We start from the raw sequence: 23,037 nt of genomic DNA, 5'->3' as shown, positions 1-23,037 counted from the left end.
GTTCATTCACGTCCATTTGTAAGAGTTTGTAAAACATTTACCTCAATATTTTTTTATTTTAATAATAATTACCTCACAATACAAATGGAGACAAATGGTTTTTAATACTTGACGTGCTGTTGGAGTGTGAGCAAAGTAACATTTATGAAGGGGTTCAAGGAAACCGGCAGGCCGGACTTGAGTCCTGGAGATGGGAAGTACAGTGCCTGCACTCTGAAGGAGGGGTGTTAATGTTGCAGTTTAAAAACTGTAGTGTAAAGCACCCTTCTGGCAAGACAGTGATGGAGTGAATGATGGTGAAAGTTTTTCTTTTTCGGGCCACCCTGCCCTGGTGGGAATCGGCCAGTGTTTACCTGGAGTTTACCTGGAGAGAGTTCCGGGGGACAACGCCCCCGCGGCCCGGTCTGTGACCAGGCCTCCTGGTGGATCAGAGCCTGATCAACCAGGCTGTTGCTGCTGGCTGCACGCAAACCAACGTACGAGCCACAGCCCGGCTGATCCGGAACTGACTTTAGGTGCTTGTCCAGTGCCAGCTTGAAGACTGCCAGGGGTCTGTTGGTAATCCCTCTAATGTGTGCTGGGAGGCAGTTGAACAGTCTCGGGCCCCTGACACTTATTGTATGGTCTCTTAACGTGCTAGTGACACCCCTGCTTTTCATTGGAGGGATGGTGCATCGTCTGCCAAGTCTTTTGCTTTCGTAGTGAGTGATTTTCGTGTGCAAGTTCGGTACTAGTCCCTCTAGGATTTTCCAGGTGTATATAATCATGTATCTCTCCCTCCTGCGTTCCAGGGAATACAGGTTTAGGAACCTCAAGCGCTCCCAATAATTGAGGTGTTTTATCTCCGTTATGCGCGCCGTGAAAGTTCTCTGTACATTTTCTAGGTCGGCAATTTCACCTGCCTTGAAAGGTGCTGTTAGTGTGCAGCAATATTCCAGCCTAGATAGAACAAGTGACCTGAAGAGTGTCATCATGGGCTTGGCCTCCCTAGTTTTGAAGGTTCTCATTATCCATCCTGTCATTTTTCTAGCAGATGCGATTGATACAATGTTATGGTCCTTGAAGGTGAGATCCTCCGACATGATCACTCCCAGGTCTTTGACGTTGGTGTTTCGCTCTATTTTGTGGCCAGAATTTGTTTTGTACTCTGATGAAGATTTAATTTCCTCATGTTTACCATATCTGAGTAATTGAAATTTCTCATCGTTGAACTTCATATTGTTTTCTGCAGCCCACTGAAAGATTTGGTTGATGTCCGCCTGGAGCTTTGCAGTGTCTGCAATGGAAGACACTGTCATGCAGATTCGGGTGTCATCTGCAAAGGAAGACACGGTGCTGTGGCTGACATCCTTGTCTATGTCGGATATGAGGATGAGGAACAAGATGGGAGCGAGTACTGTGCCTTGTGGAACAGAGCTTTTCACCGTAGCTGCCTCGGACTTTACTCTGTTGACGACTACTCTCTGTGTTCTGTTAGTGAGGAAATTATAGATCCATAGACCGACTTTTCCTGTTATTCCTTTAGCACGCATTTTGTGCGCTATTACGCCATGGTCACACTTGTCGAAGGCTTTTGCAAAGTCTGTATATATTACATCTGCATTCTTTTTGTCTTCTAGTGCATTTAGGACCTTGTCGTAGTGATCCAATAGTTGAGACAGACAAGAGCGACCTGTTCTAAACCCATGTTGCCCTGGGTTGTGTAACTGATGGGTTTCTAGATGGTGTGATAATAACAATAATAATAACAAATACTCTTACATTGTGTACAAGTTGTACAAGTTAGTTCAGAATAAACAAACAGCAACACACCATTTTTAGAGTGAATGAAGATAATAATATTAATAATAATAATAATAATAATAATAATAATATTATTATTATTATTATTATTATTATTATTAATAATAATAATAATATTATTATTATTATTATTATTATTATTATTATTATTAATATTAATAATAATAATAATAATAATAATAATAATAATAATAATAATAATAATAATAATAAGAGGAAGAGCCAGTTGTGAGTGTGGGGGAAGTTCGTGAGGCAGTAGGTAAAATGAAAGGGGGTAAGGCAGCCGGGATTGATGGGATAAAGATAGAAATGTTAAAAGCAGGTGGGGATATAGTTTTGGAGTGGTTGGTGCAATTGTTTAATAAATGTATGGAAGAGGGTAAGGTACCTAGGGATTGGCAGAGAGCATGCATAGTTCCTTTGTATAAAGGCAAAGGGGATAAAAGAGAGTGCAAAAATTATAGGGGGATAAGTCTGTTGAGTGTACCTGGTAAAGTGTATGGTAGAGTTATAATTGAAAGAATTAAGAGTAAGACGGAGAATAGGATAGCAGATGAACAAGGAGGCTTTAGGAAAGGTAGGGGGTGTGTGGACCAGGTGTTTACAGTGAAACATATAAGTGAACAGTATTTAGATAAGGCTAAAGAGGTCTTTGTGGCATTTATGGATTTGGAAAAGGCGTATGACAGGGTGGATAGGGGGGCAATGTGGCAGATGTTGCAAGTGTATGGTGTAGGAGGTAGGTTACTGAAAGCAGTGAAGAGTTTTTACGAGGATAGTGAGGCTCAAGTTAGAGTATGTAGGAAAGAGGGAAATTTTTTCCCAGTAAAAGTAGGCCTTAGACAAGGATGTGTGATGTCACCGTGGTTGTTTAATATATTTATAGATGGGGTTGTAAGAGAAGTAAATGCGAGGGTCTTGGCAAGAGGCGTGGAGTTAAAAGATAAAGAATCACACACAAAGTGGGAGTTGTCACAGCTGCTCTTTGCTGATGACACTGTGCTCTTGGGAGATTCTGAAGAGAAGTTGCAGAGATTGGTGGATGAATTTGGTAGGGTGTGCAAAAGAAGAAAATTAAAGGTGAATACAGGAAAGAGTAAGGTTATGAGGATAACAAAAAGATTAGGTGATGAAAGATTGAATATCAGATTGGAGGGAGAGAGTATGGAGGAGGTGAACGTATTCAGATATTTGGGAGTGGACGTGTCAGCGGATGGGTCTATGAAAGATGAGGTGAATCATAGAATTGATGAGGGAAAAAGAGTGAGTGGTGCACTTAGGAGTCTGTGGAGACAAAGAACTTTGTCCTTGGAGGCAAAGAGGGGAATGTATGAGAGTATAGTTTTACCAACGCTCTTATATGGGTGTGAAGCGTGGGTGATGAATGTTGCAGCGAGGAGAAGGCTGGAGGCAGTGGAGATGTCATGTCTGAGGGCAATGTGTGGTGTGAATATAATGCAGAGAATTCGTAGTTTGGAAGTTAGGAGGAGGTGCGGGATTACCAAAACTGTTGTCCAGAGGGCTGAGGAAGGGTTGTTGAGGTGGTTCGGACATGTAGAGAGAATGGAGCGAAACAGAATGACTTCAAGAGTGTATCAGTCTGTAGTGGAAGGAAGGCGGGGTAGGGGTCGGCCAAGGAAGGGTTGGAGGGAGGGGGTAAAGGAGGTTTTGTGTGCGAGGGGCTTGGACTTCCAGCAGGCATGCTTGAGCGTGTTTGATAGGAGTGAATGGAGACAAATGGTTTTTAATACTTGACGTGCTGTTGGAGTGTGAGCAAAGTAACATTTATGAAGGGATTCAGGGAAACCGGCAGGCCGGACTTGAGTCCTGGAGATGGGAAGTACAGTGCCTGCACTCTGAAGGAGGGGTGTTAATGTTGCAGTTTAAAAACTGTAGTGTAAAGCACCCTTCTGGCAAGACAGTGATGGAGTGAATGATGGTGAAAGTTTTTCTTTTTCGGGCCACCCTGCCTTGGTGGGAATCGGCCGGTGTGATAAAAAAAAAAAAAAAAAAAAAAAAAAAAAATAATAATAATAATAATAATTATTATTATTTATTATAAAAAGCACTAAACCCAAAAGGGTCATGAATTGCTATACATAGAGTAAAGGCATACAAAAAGAATATTTTTCTACAGTTACCCCCCAGTGTTTGACTAGAGAAAACATAATTCTTCCGACACTACCTACACAGCTGCTTTGTAAACAAATCTCATATTTACATCAATTTTTATTCTGAGTGTATGTATCATGTTTATATGCTATGTAATGGGTTTCATATATAATTTTGAGGAAAATATCATAGACGGATTAATGAAAATGCCTATATTGATGTAAAATAAGACATTTAGTGTACCCAAGAGTGATTATTATTACGTAGTATTGGCGTCATGAGTAGAGAGAGACTTAGCGATTTTAATGTGTACCTGCACACCTGCACAGTGTGTAAGTATATTTAGGTACAGGTACACATAAGTATAATTATCAGAGTACATATAAAATATGCAGTAACTTTAAAACACTTGAAATTTTGGAAAGTTTCCTGACATAATAGATGTGGTCACGGAAAATGTAAACAAACCAGGTGGGGGGTGCCGTATTTAAAAGACCGCTTGCCGTATAGCAAATTTTGGTCATAATTTGACATCGCCGTATTAGTGGAATGCCGTAAGGCGAAACACTGTAAAGCGAGGCCTTACTGTACTCATTCGATAGAAAAATAGTTATGATTTTTGTTGACTAGTACACTGGAATTGGCCGAAAATAGGGCTTAAAATGGGCAAAATCACCGATGCGTAAACATCGTCAAGACCACTAACTTCGCGAGAGCATAATTCCGTAGGTTTTCCATCAAATTTCATACTTTTCGTGTCATTATGGTCGGGAAAAGATTCTCTATCTTTTCATAAGAAAAAATAATTTTTTTTTTAAATTTGGGGACCCTGAGAACAAGTCTCGGAGAGGGCCTGGGGACCCTGAAAGGGTTAAATTATGGGGAATCAAATACAGAATGGGAGTTGACACAGTTACTTTTTGTTGATGATACTGTGCTTTTGGGAGATTCGAAAGAAAAGTTGCAAAGGTTAGTGGATGAGTTTCAAAGGGTGTGTAAAGGTAGAAAATTGAAAGTGAACATAGGTAAGAGTAAGGTGATGAGGGTATCAAACGATTTAGATTAAGAAAAACTGAAAATCACAAGTGAATGTTTTCAGATATTTGGGAGTTGATGTGTCAGTGGATGGGTTTATGAAAGAAATAATGAAGGAAAAAAGGTGAGTGGTGTGTTGAGGTATCTGTGGAGACAAAAAACATTATCCATGAAGACAAAGAAGGGAATGTACGAAAGTATAGTGATGCCAAAACTCTTATATGGGTGTGAAGTTTGGGTTGTAAATGTTGAGGTGAGGAGGCAGCTGGAGGCAGTGGAGATGTCGTGTCTAAGGGCAATGTGTAGTGTAAATATTATGCAGAGAATTTTAAGTGTGGAAATTAGAGGAGGTGTGGAGTTACTAAAAGTATTAGTCAGATGGCTGAGGAGGGGTTGTTGAGGTGGTTTGGTCATTTAGAGAGAGTGGATCAAAGTAGAGTGACTTGGAGAGCATATAAATCTGTAGGGGAAGGAAGGCGGGGTAGGGGTTGTCCTCGAAAAGGTCAGAGGTAGGGGGTAAAGGAGGTTTTGTGGGCTAGGGGCTTCGACTTCCAGCAAGCATGCGTGAGCATGTTAGATAGGAGTGAATGGAGACAGATGGTTTTTGGGACCTGACGAGCTGTTGGAGTGTGAGCAGGGTAATATTTTGTGAAGGGATTCAGAGAAACTGGTTAGCCGGACTTGAGTCCTGGAAATGGTAAGTACAATGCCTGCACTTTAAAGGAAAAGTTTGGGATATTGTCAGTTTGGAGGGACTTCTAAACTGTCATATCTGAGTGCCTCTGCAAAGACAGTGACTGTGTATGAATGGTGGTGAATGTGTTGAATGATGATAAAAGTATTTTTCATTCTTTTTAGGATTTTCTTTCTTTTTGGGTCACCCTGCCTTGGTGGGAAATGGCCGATGTGTTAAAGAAAAAAAAAAAGATTGTATTGCGAGTAGTGCTAATTGTGACCGGGTAAAAAGAATGTCAAAAAAAAGTCAATATCACAAGGTATAACTGACCTGAAATGCATTACAGAATACTTGAGCACTCTAGTACAAGCATCAACTGTAACTCTGTATCTACTTCAAAACAGGAACCACAAATATTCATCTTAACTCAGTACGGCCACAGCAACACTCTTCACACACACACTTCCACATCAGTAAGCAGTGGTAACCAGAATATAAGATAAACTGTAGTATTTGGTTCCTAGTAGAAAATTTGAGAAGTTATTTAGAAAATTTGGAAGCCTTTGAAATGTAACCTTATTTTTCCATGTTCTTCACTTCACAAACCACTAAATTCCACGAGGCACAAATTCTCAGAAATGTATCTGTAGCATTATGAGAGTGTACTGTATGTACAGTGGACCCCCGGTTTGCGATATCAATCCGTTCCTGAGAGCTCATCGTAAACCAAAATTATCGAAAAGTGAATCAATTTTCCCCATAAGAAATAATGGAAATCAAATTAATCCGTGCAAGACACCCAAAAGTATGAAAAAAAAATTTCACCACATGAAATATTAAGTTTAATACACACAAACTGAAGAAGACATGCACAGTTTGTAGTACTCTACTAACAATAGAATACATAACACTTACTTTTAATGAAGATCTAGTGATGATTGATGGGATGGAAGGAGGGGAGAGTGTCAAACTTATTGTTTAGAAGGGGAATCCCCTTCCATTAGGAAGGGGATTCCTCCTGAGTAATGTAGGTCCTGCTTGGCAATTTCTTCCAAAACAGGCCTGTTTCGTTGCAATTAAACACTTGTTCAGGTTTCAAGTCTTCACTGTCTATGTAATCCTTGAATTCCTTCATATATTTTTCAGCTGCTTTTTGGTCCAAACTGGCAGCCTCACCATGCCTAATCACACTGTGAATGCCACTACGATTCTTAAATCTTTCAACCCAACCTTTGCTGGCCTTAAATTCACTCACATTACCACTAGTTGCAGGCAATTTCTTTACCAAATCGTCATGCAACTGCCTAGTCTTTTCACAAATGATCGCTTGAGAGATGCTATCTCCTGCTATCTGTTTTTCATTTATCCACACCAATAACAGTCTCTCAACATCTTCTAACACTTGCGGTCACTGTTTCATAATCACAGTTGCACCTTTTGCAACAACAGCTTCCTTGATTACCGTTTTCCTGGTCACTATAGTAGCGATGGTTGATTGGGGTTTTGTATACAACCTGGCCAGCTCCGACACACGCACTCCACTTTCGTACTTTGCAATTATCTCTTTCTTCATTTCAATAGTCATTAGCACCCTTTTTCTCAAAGGGTTGGCACTAGAAGCTTTCTTGGGGCCCATGGTGACTTATTTTGCAGAAACAAGCACCAAAAACACTGTGATAATATGGAATGTACCGAATGTAACCTTAGATGCGAGCACACTAGCTGGCTTATAAACACTGGCACACACGGGGCAGTTCAAGCCACACGTGGACACGTCTCGCATGAATCGCGTATATTGGATTTTTAACGGGAACTGAGGCAAAATTTTTGCGTTAAACTGTATCGAATACCGGATTTATCGGATACCGATGCCATCGCAAACCAGGGGTCCACTGTATTAGCAAGTTACCAGAGTGCAAAATGCTTAATTAATTTTGCTCTTCACCTGTATGAGAGAATGGTAGGTTATTTGTGTTATATCAGCAATGAATGGTAGGTTAATTGTGATATATATGCAGAGAATGGTAGATTATTTGTGGTATATCAGCAGAGAATGGTAAGTTATTTGTGGTATATCAGCAGTGAATGGTAAGTTATTTGTGGTATATCAGCAGTGAATGGTAAGTTATTTGTGGTATATCAGCAGTGAATGGTAAGTTATTTGTGGTATATCAGCAGAGAATGGTAAGTTATTTGTGGTATATCAGCAGTGAATGGTAAGTTATTCGTGGTATATCAGCAGTGAATGGTAAGTTATTTGTGGTATATCAGCAGTGAATGGTAAGTGATTTGTGGTATATCAGCAGTGAATGGTAAGTGATTTGTGGTATATCAGCAGTGAATGGTAAGTGATTTGTGGTATATCAGCAGTGAATGGTAAGTGATTTGTGGTATATCAGCAGTGAATGGTAAGTGATTTGTGGTATATCAGCAGTGAATGGTAAGTGATTTGTGGTATATCAGCAGTGAATGGTAGGTTATTTGTGGTATATCAGCAGAGACTGGTGGGTTATTTGTGGTATATCAGCAGTGAATAAGTTATTTGTGGTATAACAGCAGTCTCTTACCATGCAAATAAACATAAGTCTTGGCCCCACTCTCTTCTGCCATGCCAGCATAGAAGCAGTAGTAATATCCTGTATCAGCTGTATAAAGGTCATTCACCTGTGCAAACAAAAATTAAAAATTTACAAAAGTTTGAAAAAACATTCCTCCAAGTGGAATGTTTCTACAATACACCAAATTCATAAGACAAACACAAATTAGTTTCTTTATACAGTCTCAGTGAATTACATACTATAGTACAGTATATCAGAATATGGTTCTACCTGTACACATATTAGAATTATATTGATATTACAGTCTTATATTAATTAGATTTAGATTATTTATTTCCAACCATTGCATTTATAAAATATACAATAATTAGAAAGTCCCTATGATGCAGAGCATTTTGGACATGGAGTGGGCACTGGGGTGTTGACCCCCAGAATACCCTCCAGGTATACATGGTATTAACAGGAAGTTACAAAGTTACAGGTTACAACATACAGAATTTATAAAACAAAAAAATGTATGTAATTTATGAAAACTCAGAGTGTGAAAATTAGGATAAGGTGTGGAGTTAATAAAAGTATTAGTGGAGATGTCCTGTCTAAGTGCAATGTGTGGTGTAAATATTATGCAGAAAATTCGGAGTGTGGAAATTAGGAGGAGGTGTGGAGTTAATAAAAGTATTAGTCAGAGGGCTGAAGAGGAGTTGTTGAGGTGGTTTGGTCAATTAGAGAGAATGGATCAAAGTAGAATGACATGGAGAACATTTAAATCTGTAGGGGAAGGAAGGCGGGGTAGGGGTTGTCCTCGAAAAGGTTGGAAGGAAGGGGTAAGGGAGGTTTTGTGGGCGAGGGGCTTGGACTTCCAGCAGGCATGCGTGAGCGTGTTCGATGGGAGTGAATGGAGACGAATGGTATTTGGGACCTGACGATCTGTTGGAGTGTGAGCAGGGTAATATTTACTGAAGGGATTCAGGGAAACCGGTTATTTTTATATAGCCGGACTTGAGTCCTGGAAATGGGAAGTACAATGCCTCCACTTTAAAGGAGGGATTCGGGATATTGACAGTTTGGAGGGATGTGTTGTGTACAGTGGAACCTCAAAAATCAAACTGCTCCCAACACGACCAATTATGTAAATGTATTTTTGTAAGTGCTTTTATAAGTGTATTTTTGAGGGTCTGAAATGGACTAATCTAATTTACATTATTCCTGAAGGGAATAAATTCATTTGGTAAAGGTACTCGAACAGCCTTCTGGACTGAAGAAAGTTCGATATTTGAGGCTCCACTGTATCTTTATATGTACAGTGGACCCTCGACCAACATTGGCATCGTCTAACGTTAAATCCGACTAGCGATACATTTTAACGCAAAAATTTTGCCTCGACTAGTGCTAAAAAACCCGACCAATGCTGTTTGTTCCATTCGAGATGCGTCCACTTGTGGCTTGAGCACGCCTCATTTGTCCCGTGGGTGCCAGTGTTTACAAGCCAGCCAGCCACCGCAGTCCCATCCAAACATACAATCGGAACATTTCATATTATCACAGCGTTTGTAGTGATTGCACATGCAAAATAAGTCACCATGGGCCCCAAGAAAGCTTCTAGTGCCAACCCTACAGCAAAAAGGGTGAGAATTACTATGGAGATGAAGAAAGAGATCATTGCTAAGTATGAAAGTGGAGTGCGTGTCTCCGAGCTGGCCAGGTTGTACACAAAACCCCAATCAACCATCGCCACTATTGTGGGCAAGAAAACAGCAATCAAGGAAGCTGTTCTTGCCAAAGGTGCAACTATGTTTTCGAAACTGAGATCGCAAGTGATAGAAGATGTTGAGAGACTGTTATTGGTGTGGATAAACGAAAAACAGATAGCAGGAGATAGCATCTCTCAAGCGATCATATGTGAAAAGGTTAGGAAGTTGCATGAGAATTTAATTAGAAAAATGCCTGCAACTAGTGGTGATGTGAGTGAATTTAAGGCCAGCAAAGGTTGGTTTGAGAGATTTAAGAATCGTAGTGGCATACATAGTGTGATAAGGCATGGTGAGGCTGCCAGTTCGGACCACAAAGCGGCTGAAAAATATGTGCAGGAATTCAAGGAGTACATAGACAGTGAAGGACTGAAACCTGAACAAGTGTTTAATTGTGACGAAACAGGCCTGTTTTGGAAGAAAATGCCAAGCAGGACCTACATTACTCAGGAGGAAAAGGCACTCCCAGGACATAAGTCTATGAAAGACAGGTTTACTCTGTTGATGTGTGCCAATGCTAGTGGTGATTGCAAAGTAAAGCCTTTATTGGTGTATCACTCCGAAACTCCCAGAGTGTTCAGGAAAAACAATGTCCTCAAGGCTAATTTGTGTGTGCTGTGGAGGGCAAACAGTAAGGCATGGGTCACTAGGGACTTTTTCTATGACTGGTTACACCATGCATTTGCCCCCACTGTGAAAAATTACCTAATTGAAAAGAAATTAGACCTTAAGTGCCTCCTGGTATTAGACAATGCTCCTGGTCATCCTTCAGACGTGGCAGAGCGACTTTCTGCAGAAATGAGCTTCATTAAGGTCAAGTTTTTGCCTCCTAATACCACTCGTCTCCTGCAGCCCATAGACCAGCAGGTCATTTCCAACTTCAAGAAACTGTACACAAAAGCTATGTTTGGAAGGTGCTTTGTAGTGACCTCAGAAACTCAATTGACTCTAAGAGAGTTTTGGAGAGATCACTTTAGCATCCTCAATTGTGTAAACATTATAGGTAAGGCTTGGGAGGAAGTGACTAAGAGGACCTTGAACTCTGCTTGGAAAAAAACTGTGGCCAGAATGTGTAGACAAAAGGGATTTTGAAGGGTTTGAGGCTAACCCTGAGAGGAGTATGCCAGTTGAGGAATCCATTGTGGCATTGGGGAAGTCCTTCGGGTTGGAGGTTAGTGGGGAGGATGTGGAAGAGTTGGTGGAGGAGGACAATGAAGAACTAACCACTGATGAGCTGCTAGATCATCTTCAACACCAAGAGGCCACACCTGAGGAAACTGCTTCGAAGGAGGGGATAGAGAAATTGAAGAAGTTGCCTACTTCAAAGATTAAGGAAATGTGTGCAATGTGGCTTAAAGTGCAAACCTTTTTTGATGAAAACCACCCTGACACAGCTACTGCAAGCCGTGTTGGCAACCTGTACATTGACAAACCATACCACGGGTGGGATTTGAACCCGCAGTCAGAGAGTCTCAAAACTCCAGACCTGAAACACTTTAGGAATGTCATAAAGGAGAGGGAGGTACAGGCCTCTATGGACAGATATGTTGTGCGACAGAGGTCCAGTGACTCTCAAGCTGGTCCTAGTGGCATTAAAAGAAGAAGGGAAGTAACCCTGGAAAAGGACTTGCCACCTCAAGTCCTAATGGAAGGGGATTCCCCTTCTAAGCACGAACAACATCAACACTCTCCCCTCCTCCCATCCCATCAATCATCACCAGATCTTCAATAAAGGTAAGTGTCATGTAACTGTGCATGTCAATTTCAGTTTGTATGTCTTAAAATTAATATTTCATGTGGTAAAATTTTTTTTTTTTCAATACAGGAGGGCCCCACTTATACGGCGGGTTAGGTTCCAGGCTACTGCCATAAAGTGGAAACCGCCGTAAAGTGGAACACTCTTTTTTTCCACTTACAAATGCATACAAACACTAGATAACAAGTTTACACTAACATATATTATGTTAGCAATAGAACCAGGCATCAAAAAAACAATAAAAAAGTACAATACACACATAGTGCACTCATTACTTACCTTAAAATATTTATAGTCTTAATCTAGGGTGAGACAAGTAGTATTTATTGTAAGAAATCAAGTGTGGTATGTATGGTAGTCAGCCAGGCTACCATACCAGGCCACCCCACCCACACATACTATTCTATGATATTTAAGCATCCCAGAGCGATAAAATGTATATACAGTTCACTCATTACTTACCTTAAAATATAGGGTGAGATGAGTAGTATTTATTGTAAAAAATCAAGTGTGGTATGTATGGTAGTCAGCCAGGCTACCATACCAGGCCAACCCACCCACACATACTATTCTATGATATTTAAGCATCCCAGAGCAATAAAATGCATATACAGTTCACTCATTACTTACCTTAAAATATAGGGTGAGATGAGTAGTATTTATTGTAAAAATTCAAGTGTGGTATGTATGGTAGTCAGCCAGGCTACCATACCAGAGAGAAAGAATGAGTGCATGAGAGAGGACAGGCGCAGAGTTATGTAAACAAACCAGGCGAAGGTAAGTTTTGTAAACAGTGTACACGTCTGGTTTGTGTACAAGTTACATTGTGTACAGGTTGTCTCTACATTGATACGGTAGAATAAATAAAGAAGAACACTCCCATTCTCATGTAACATCATTTTGAGAAGAAATGATGCTCTGAGTGAAGGCAATGGAAGTAAGTCACTCTGACTTTTTTGGGTTATCCTAGGTTCTCTACACATATGTTGTTATGTATCGTGTTTATTATATAATTTTGAAAAAAATATCACGGATGGATTAATGAAAATGTGTATATTAACGTAATATACAACATTTAATGATACACCGAGCTCAGACAGCGTAAACAAACAAACTGAACAGGTTGTGGACGATCACTCGGTCAGGCGAAATAGACGGTATTAATACGTGTCCAGTTTTAGTTCATTCATGTACATTTGTAAGAGTTTGTGAAACTTTTACCTTATAATATTTTTATTATTACAATAATTAAATCACGAAACAAATACTCTTACACTGTGTACAAGTTAGTACAGAATTATAGCTATAAAGTGAAGGCATACGAAAGGAATATTTTTTCTACAGTTATCCCTAGTAACAGGTGACGGGCTAGAGAAAACGTAATTCTTCCGACACTTCTACAAACCGTTTGGTAAACATCTCATATATATTTGTATAAATTTTTATACTGTGGGTGCATGTATCATGTTTGTGTGTTACATAATGTGTTTCTTATATAATTTTGAAAAAAATATCATAGATAGATTAAGGGAAATGTCTATATTAACGTAATATGCGACATTAATGTGCCCAAGAGATTATTATTATTATTATTATTATAATTATTATTATAATTATTATTATTATTATTATTATTATTATTATTATTATTATTGCATCAAGAGTAGAGAGACTTAGTGATTTTAATGTGTACCTACATGCCAGCACAGTGTGTAAGTTTATTTAGGTACAGGTGTACACAAGTTTAATTATCAAGTACAATACATATAAAATATACAATAACTTTAAAACACTTGAAATTTTGGAAAGTTTCCAGACATAATAAGGAGATGTGCCCAGGGAGAATGTAAACAAACTCGGTGGGCAGCTGTGACCGTATTAGAAAGACAGGTGGAAGGAGCCGTATAGCGAGTTTTGGTCATAATTTGAAATGTCCGTATTAGCGGAACGCCGTAAAGCGAACCGCTGTAAAGTGGGGCCCTGCTGTACTTTGGGGTATCAGGAACAGATTAATTTGATTTCCATTATTTCTTATGGGGAAAATTAACTCGACTAACGATAATTTTGATTAACGATGAGCTCTCAGGAAAAGATGAATATCGTTGGTCGAGGGTCCACTGTATATGCTTCTAAGCTGTTGTGTTCTGAGCACCTCTGCAAAAACAATGATTATGTGTGAGTGAGGTGAAAGAGCTGAATGATGATGAAAGTATTTTCTTTTTGGGGATTTTCTTTCTTTTTGGGTCACCCTGCCTCGGTGGGAGACGGCCGACTTAAAAAAAAAAAAATAGTATAACCCATAATGCAGTATAGGTACTCAAATATTATTTCAACAGACATGGATATAAGAAGTTTAGTACAGGAAGGCCCCACATTTTTGGCGTCCCATTTTTTCAGCAGTTTTCAATCGAGCCATTGTTCACTATGTTCTGTGCTTTTTCCAGGTTTCTGCCATTTTCACATAATAGTTGCATAAGGACAGAGCGTCCAGCACTATATTTTAAATCAAATCAAATCAAGTTTATTCTCTATAAAGATTACAATGCAGGGTTTACATATTTTAGGATATTGTGTGGTTTACATGTTATAAAATACTAATTACAGAGGGGGCCACTATCACACCTAGCATGGCTAGGCATTTCGGGCAGACTAAGATTAATTCATAACTAAATAATTACAGATTATGGAGCAAGTTGGTATTAAAGCTAAGTAACTACATTACAGTTGGTAAATTTAGCAATGTGAATGCTTTTGTTTTGGTACAATACATAGTTTCTATATTGGAGTATCATAGGCAAACTTATGACTAGTTAGGATTCATAAGTCTGCCTGTGATACTCCAATATAGAAACTATGTATTGTACCAAAACAAAAGCATGTTGTATGTAAGTGTTGTATGTACTGTGTATATATTTTACTTTTTTTTTTTAAGCCTAACTGTATTGAGCACTTAAAATAAAATAGTATACGTGTAAACATGTTGTCAGTAATTAAATTAAAAGTGAATACAGGAAAGAGTAAGATTATGAGGATAACAAAAAGATTAGGTGATGAAAGATTGGATATCAGATTGGAGGGAGAGAGTATGGAGGAGGTGAATGTATTCAGATATTTGGGAGTGGACGTGTCAGCGGATGGGTCTATGAGAGATGAGGTGAATCATAAAATTGATGAGGGGAAAAGGGTGAGTGGTGCACTTAGGAGTCTGTGGAGACAAAGAACTTTGTCCTTGGAGGAAAGAGGGGAATGTATGAGAGTATAGTTTTACCAACGCTCTTATATGGGTGTGAAGCATGGGTGATGAATGTTGCAGCGAGGAGAAGGCTGGAGGCAGTGGAGATGTCATGTCTGAGGGCAATGTGTGGTGTGAATATAATGCAGAGAATTCGTAGTTTGGAAGTTAGGAGGAGGTGCGGGATTACCAAAACTGTTGTCCAAAGGGCTGAGGAAGGGTTGTTGAGGTGGTTCAGACGTGTAGAGAGAATGGAGCGAAACAGAGTGACTTCAAGAGTGTATCAGTCTGTAGTGGAAGGAAGGCGGGGTAGGGGTCGGCCTAGGAAAGGTTGGAGGGAGGGGGTAAAGGTTTTGTGTGCGAGGGGCTTGGACTTCCAACAGGCATGCGTGAGCATGTTTGGTAAGAGTGAATGGAGACAAATGGTTTTTAATACTTGCTGTTGGAGTGTGAGCAAAGTAACATTTACGAAGGGGTTCAGGGAAACCGGCAGGCCGGACTTGAGTCCTGGAGATGGGAAGTACAGTGTCTGCACTCTGAAGGAGGGGTGTTAATGTTGCAGTTTAAAAATTGTAGTGTAAAGCACCCTTCTGGCAAGACAGTGATGGAGTGAATGATGGTGAAAGCTTTTCTTTTTCGGGCCACCCTGTCTTGGTGGCCACCCTGCCTTGGTGGGAATCGGCCAGTGTGATAATAAAAAAAAAATGATATTGAAGAAACTGCTACTTTCCACTCACTGGCAATTTTCACTTAACAGCGGGAGTCAGGAATCAAACACCTGTAAAAATGGTCACAGATCGGGCTGTGGGGGAGTTGATCCCCGAAACCCTCTCCAGGTATACTTCAGGTATACCTCCTATTGAATGATTATTCTGTTAAAATTTTGGATATGTCTGAATGAATGGAACTGAAATTTACTATAGCGTCTACTATAAGAACAAAACTAGCAAGCGAAATCCCAACTTCAAATACTCAGGCAAAAAACTACTTCACTGGATATTCTATCTTTAGCTCCAACTAATCATGCTGAAGTCTCACTCATCATGGTCACTAAACACAAGACAGGAAACCTAAATAACTTGCCACCACTCGTGTACAAAAAAGCAGCACATGTACTACTGCAACTCTATTTAACAAATCAGTTTAATCTTCAACACTCCCAGCCATATTCAAGATAGCAAGTGTTACTCTAATCCTCAGAGGAGGCAATCTAACTAAAGTGAGTAACTATAGGCCTATATTAAACTTGCCTTTAATATCTAAAATCTTCAAAAAAAATAATACATAAGTGAGTTTACTCCTACCTAATATCTCACATGCTTCACCCCTGCCAGTTTTGGCTTAGGCTGAAAAAAATAGGAATACTACAATTATACAAATGTTTGAACTGCTTTATGCAGCACTTGAAAGAAATGAACATCTTCTGGGACTCTTAATAGACCTGTGGAAAGCATTCGATGCAGTGGACCACAACATCTTGCACCTTAACCCTTTCAGGGTCCAAGGCCAAAATTGGAAGGGGTGCCCAGTGTCCAAGAAATTTAGAAAAAAAAAAAAAAAAACATTTTTTTTCTTACAGAATTAAAGAGTATATTTTTGTGAAGGTAATAAAACAAAAAAAAATCTGATCAGTACAGAGGCATACAGAGGCAAGAAGTTGGCCCAAAATGGCCGGGTGGCGGCAACATCAGCAATTTCCACAAACTCGCATTTCTTTATTTTACGTTTTTTATACTTTTTTCTTTGCTTTTCTAATTTTTTCTTTTCCGAGTAACATTTGTGGCCTGTAAGACCAATACTGTATATAATGTATATATATAAACTCACTGTATTGAACACAATAACTGCACTAAAGTTATTATTATAACATTGTTTACCACATTTGTTTATTACAATAAACATGCACAAATCTTGTATAATACTAATGTTTTATCATATATTTACATATGTACAATCACTGGACATGTTTTTAGAACTGGTGCAGCTTGTGGAAGTCCTTGAAACAAGGCACCATGCACAGAGGTACCTTACATTCCTCGCACATAAACTGAATGTCTTTGCGTCTTTGTTGCCGTCGTTTTTGTGCACAGACAACACATCTCTTCTGAGCAAATTTCTTTTTAGATGCAGGAAGCCATATTATGAAGTGATCACCTTCCCTCCTCAAATGCTTGGGTATATCCTGAGGAGTTCAAGAATGGTTTTGTATAGCAGGTGTTGTTACCTGGTATTTCATTATGAGTTGTCTGACAACAGACAAACAAAATTCACCATACGGTGGTCTGTTGCCAGTCTTCACTTGGTACATATTATATGCACTGAGCATTGACATGTCCATGAAATGGAAGAAAAGTTTCATGTACCACTTGTAACTCTTACGAACACAGTCAACAAAGCCAATCTGCATATCACATTTGTCAACCAAGCGCATGTTTTGTATATAATCAATCACTGTCACTGGTTTTTGAATACGCTCATTAATCACTCTATCAACTTTGCCACTGTCTTGCATTTCGTTACGGTGAATGGTTGTCAACAATGTGACATCTCGTTTGTTATGCCACCATAATGCCATGATGTCACTGGCAGTAAACACCTGCACCTCTTCACCACGAGTGCCTGCGTTGAACCTGGTCATATGTTTACGATTAGAACGCACTGTGCCACACACATCTGTCATGTTCACTTGCAAGAAATAACTGAGTAAAGGGCTTGTGTACCAGTTATCAGTACAGTGGACCCTCAACCAGCGATATTAATCCATTCCTGAGAGCTCATCGTTAGTCAAAATTATCGTTAGTCAAGTTAATTTTCCCCATAAGAAATAATGGAAATCAAATTAATCCGTGCAAGACACCCAAAAGTATTGAAAAAAAAAAAATTTACCACATGAAATATTAATTTTAATACACACAAACTGAAGATTACATGCACAATTACATGACACTTACCTTTATTGAAGATCTGGTGATGATTGATCTTCTTAGTGTTTAGAAGAGGAGTGGTATTAGGAGGCAAAAACTTCACCATAATGAAGCTCATGTCCCTAGAAAGTCGCTCTGCCAAGTCTGAAGGATGACCAGGAGCATTGTCTAATACCAGGAGGCACTTAAGGTCTAATTTCTTTTCAAATAGGTAATTTTTCACATTGGGGGCAAATGCATGGTGTAACCAGTCATAGAAAAAGTCCCTAGTGACCCATGCCTTACTGTTTGCCCTCCACAGCACACACAAATTAGCCATGACGACATTGTTTTTCCTGAACACTCTGGGAGTTTCAGAGTGATACACCAATAAAGGCTTCACTTTGCAATCACCACTAGCATTGGTACACATCAACAGAGTAAGCCTGTCTTTCATAGGCTTATGACCTGGGAGTGCCTTTTCCTCCTGAGTAATGTACGTCCTGCTTGGCATTTTCTTCCAAAACAGGCCTGTTTCGTCACAATTAAACACTTGTTCAGGTTTCAGTCCTTCACTGTCTATGTACTCCTTGAAGTCCTGCACATATTTTTCAGCCGCTTTGTGGTCTGAACTGGCAGCCTCACCATGCCTTATCACACTATGAATGCCACTACGCTTCTTAAATCTCTCAAACCAACCTTTGCTGGCCTTAAATTCACTCACATCACTAGTTGCTGGCATTTTTTTAATTAAATCGTCATGCAACTTTCTAGCCTTTTCACAAATGATCGCTTGAGAGATGCTGTCTCCTGCTAAGTAAGTAAGTAAGTTTATTCAGGTATACACAAATACAGTTACATAGAATTATCATACATAGCAGCATATGTGCAGAAAACCTAGGATAACCCAAAAAAGTCAGACAGAGTGACTTATCTGTTTCTCGTTTATCCACACCAATAACAGTCTCTCAACATCTTCTATCACTTGCGATCTCAGTTTCGAAAACATAGTTGCACCTTTGGCAAGAACAGCTTCCTTGATTGCCGTTTTCTTGGCCACAATAGTAGTGATGGTTGATTGGGGTTTTGTGTACAGCCTGGCCAGCTCGGAGACACGCACTCCACTTTCATACTTAGCAATGATCTCTTTCTTCATATCCATAGTAATTCTCATCCTTTTTGCTGTAGGGTTGGCACTAGAAGCTTTCTTGGGGCCCATGGTGACTTAATTTGCAGGTGCAATCACTAAAAAGGCTGTGATAATATGAAATGTTCCGATTGTATGCTTGGAAGCGACCGCGGTGGCTGGCTGGCTTGTAAACACTGGCCAGAAGTGGACGCGTCTCAGACGGAACGAATAGTGTTGGTCGAGTTTTATAGCGCTAATCGAGGCAAAATTTTTGCAATAAAATGTATCGCTAGTCAGAATTATCGTTAATCGATGCCATCGCTGGTCAAGGGTCCACTGTATATAATGTATGCCCCTTACCAAGATAAGGTGCCATCACGCTTCTCACTACCTCACCTGAGATACCCAATAACATCCTGGTATCTTTCAATATTTTACTTCCTGCGTATACAACAATATCCAATACCAGGCCACTGCCACAGAGTACAAATAGTTTTATTCCAAAGTGTTTCTTCTTGCTTGGTATATACTGTTTGAATGACAGTCTACCTCTGAACAAAATCATAGGCTCGTCAAGCACAAGATTCTTGAATGGATAAAAGTACTGTATATGTAGAACTTTTGTTTCAGATTCATAAAAACATTTCTAATCTTGTATAACCTGTCACTTCTGTCAGGCCTGGTTTTGTCAGAGAAGTGCAACATATGTAACAGTAAGATAAACCTGTTCACTGGGATGATTTCACTGAAGACCGGGGTACAAATTAGCCGATCTGTGGACCAGTATGATTTTATATTATGCTTATAGACATGAGGCATAAGCATTATTGTTGCAAAAAGCAAATATATTTCTGCAACATTTGTCTCTTTCCACCAGTGTAGTCTTGACTGTGGTGATATGATTGTATTTGCCATGGTGTACTCAAAATACAGTGTACCCCCGGTTTACGATATTATTTCATTCCAGAAGTATGTTCAGGTGCCATTACTGAACGAATTTGTTCCCATAAGGAATATTGTGAATTAGATTAGTCCATTTCAGACCCCAAACATATACATACAAATGCACTTACATAAATACACTTACATAATTGGTTGCATTGGGAGCTGATCATAAAGCGGGGGTCCACTGTACTTGTTACTTTCCCTGACAACAGTTTCCATCAAGGGGTGGTCAAAGAATAGTTCAAAGAATTCCAGTTCATTTGCAGTGTTTCCAAGGGAACAAGTTGGTAGAATTCCACTTTGAGAGTCATAAAACTGTTGGGGCTTGGGAACAAAATTGGGATTTTGCTGCCAATCCCAGATACGGTTTGCTGGTGGATACTGGACATCATAAGCTGGTTGTGCTGGTAGTTGTGGTTGTGGTGGGCTGGTGGCTGACGCTCCACTTTGTCCTTGAACTGAGGAGTCAGCAGCGTGGGTCCCAGCCTGGGCTGGTGAGTCATGCATGGCGGTGCCACTACCATCACCACTACCACCACTTACTGATGCCTGTGGTCTCTCCATGCCAAATATAGCCATATCATCCTCACTTTCACTGTCTATTCCTGGTGTAGGGCCATGGGATGTACTCCGGGATGAACTCTGTTCCCTGGGCACTGCATAGAGAACGCTACCCGAGCATATGCGGCGGCGTATATACTGACGCTTCACTGGAGAATATGTTTCCTCACTATCACTACTCGAATGATTGTCAAGAGCAATAAAATCACAGTCCACGTCACTATCATCATCATTATTGAAGTCAGAGGCCTGACCACATGAAAATAATAGTTTTCTCTTGCGATGAGGTACAACTGAACATGACTGAGGCGTGCCCACACCAGAGGTAGAAGTTGAAGATTGAGACACTTATGCAGCATATGGGAATCTTTATTCAGGAAACGTTTCGCCACACAGTGGCTTCATCAGTCCAAAACAAAGAGGAAGGCGTAAGGAGAGGAGGAGAATGAGGTAATCAGTCCCTCAACCTGGAGTCGATGTGTTCAGTCCATCAATCTTGTAAATGTACAGCATAGGGCCGTAGACGTGGCTTATATACTGTAGTGAGGTGACGTGAAGCAGATGGAGGCGGGGTCATAGTGGTACCATCCACTAGTCGAAGTAGGTCTTCGTCCAAAGGTTGAACAAGTGTTGAAGAATTCTTTGTAACAAGACCCCATGATGCTGCCGTGTCTGAGAGTTGTGATGAATGGTTTGAAAAACCGACAAGTTGAAGATTGAGACACTTATGCAGCATATGGGAATCTTTATTCAGGAAACGTTTCGCCACACAGTGGCTTCATCAGTCCAAAACAAAGAGGAAGGCGTAAGGAGAGGAGGAGAATGAGGTAATCAGTCCCTCAACCTGGAGTCGATGTGTTCAGTCCATCAATCTTGTAAATGTACAGCATAGGGCCGTAGACGTGGCTTATATACTGTAGTGAGGTGACGTGAAGCAGATGGAGGCGGGGTCATAGTGGTACCATCCACTAGTCGAAGTAGGTCTTCGTCCAAAGGTTGAACAAGTGTTGAAGAATTCTTTGTAACAAGACCCCATGATGCTGCCGTGTCTGAGAGTTGTGATGAATGGTTTGAAAAACCGACAAGTTGAAGATTGAGACACTTATGCAGCATATGGGAATCTTTATTCAGGAAACGTTTCGCCACACAGTGGCTTCATCAGTCCAAAACAAAGAGGAAGGCGTAAGGAGAGGAGGAGAATGAGGTAATCAGTCCCTCAACCTGGAGTCGATGTGTTCAGTCCATCAATCTTGTAAATGTACAGCATAGGGCCGTAGACGTGGCTTATATACTGTAGTGAGGTGACGTGAAGCAGATGGAGGCGGGGTCATAGTGGTACCATCCACTAGTCGAAGTAGGTCTTCGTCCAAAGGTTGAACAAGTGTTGAAGAATTCTTTGTAACAAGACCCCATGATGCTGCCGTGTCTGAGAGTTGTGATGAATGGTTTGAAAAACCGACAAGTTGAAGATTGAGACACTTATGCAGCATATGGGAATCTTTATTCAGGAAACGTTTCGCCACACAGTGGCTTCATCAGTCCAAAACAAAGAGGAAGGCGTAAGGAGAGGAGGAGAATGAGGTAATCAGTCCCTCAACCTGGAGTCGATGTGTTCAGTCCATCACTATGACCCCGCCTCCATCTGCTTCACGTCACCTCACTACAGTATATAAGCCACGTCTACGGCCCTATGCTGTACATTTACAAGATTGATGGACTGAACACATCGACTCCAGGTTGAGGGACTGATTACCTCATTCTCCTCCTCTCCTTACGCCTTCCTCTTTGTTTTGGACTGATGAAGCCACTGTGTGGCGAAACGTTTCCTGAATAAAGATTCCCATATGCTGCATAAGTGTCTCAATCTTCAACTTGTCGGTTTTTCAAACCATTCATCACAACTCTCAGACACGGCAGCATCATGGGGTCTTGTTACAAAGAATTCTTCAACACTTGTTCAACCTTTGGACGAAGACCTACTTCGACTAGTGGATGGTACCACTATGACCCCGCCTCCATCTGCTTCACGTCACCTCACTACAGTATATAAGCCACGTCTGGAGTACCTGGAGTTTACCTGGAGAGAGTTCCGGGGGTCAACGCCCCCGCGGCCCGGTCTGAGACCAGGCCTCCTGGTGGATCACAGCCTGATCAACCAGGCTGTTGCTGCTGGCTGCACGCAAACCAACATACGAGCTACAGCCCGGCTGATCCGGAACTGACTTTAGGTGCTTGTCCAGTGCCAGCTTGAAGACTGCCAGGGGTCTGTTGGTAATCCCCCTTATGTGTGCTGGGAGGCAGTTGAACAGTCTCGGGCCCCTGACACTTATTGTATGGTCTCTTAACGTGCTAGTGACACCCCTGCTTTTCATTGGGGGGATGGTGCATCGTCTGCCAAGTCTTTTGCTTTCGTAATGAGTGATTTTCGTGTGCAAGTTCGGTACTAGTCCCTCTAGGATTTTCCAGGTGTATATAATCATGTATCTCTCCCTCCTGCGTTCCAGGGAATACAGGTTTAGGAACCTCAAGCGCTCCCAATAATTGAGGTGTTTTATCTCCGTTATGCGTGCCGTGAAAGT

General features: G+C 40.6%; 1 protein-coding gene across 4 annotated transcripts in view; it reads right to left on the bottom strand.

Annotated features, from left to right (window-relative positions):
- Window positions 1-23,037, bottom strand: part of LOC128694154 (vascular endothelial growth factor receptor 1) — a 598,057-nt gene that overhangs the window by 310,556 nt on the left and 264,464 nt on the right. For all 4 annotated transcript variants that reach the window (XM_070093509.1, XM_070093512.1, XM_070093510.1 and 1 more), the window contains exon 5: window positions 8,194-8,290. In XM_070093509.1, coding sequence (XP_069949610.1) covers window positions 8,194-8,290 — 97 coding nt within the window. The remainder of the gene's footprint in view (window positions 1-8,193; window positions 8,291-23,037) is intronic.

Source organism: Cherax quadricarinatus, chromosome 43 (genome assembly GCF_038502225.1).
Source record: "Cherax quadricarinatus isolate ZL_2023a chromosome 43, ASM3850222v1, whole genome shotgun sequence".
Classification (NCBI taxonomy): Eukaryota; Metazoa; Arthropoda; class Malacostraca; order Decapoda; family Parastacidae; genus Cherax; species Cherax quadricarinatus.
The sequence above is the reverse complement of the archived record's forward strand: the minus strand, read 5'-3'. Positions and strand labels throughout refer to the sequence as shown.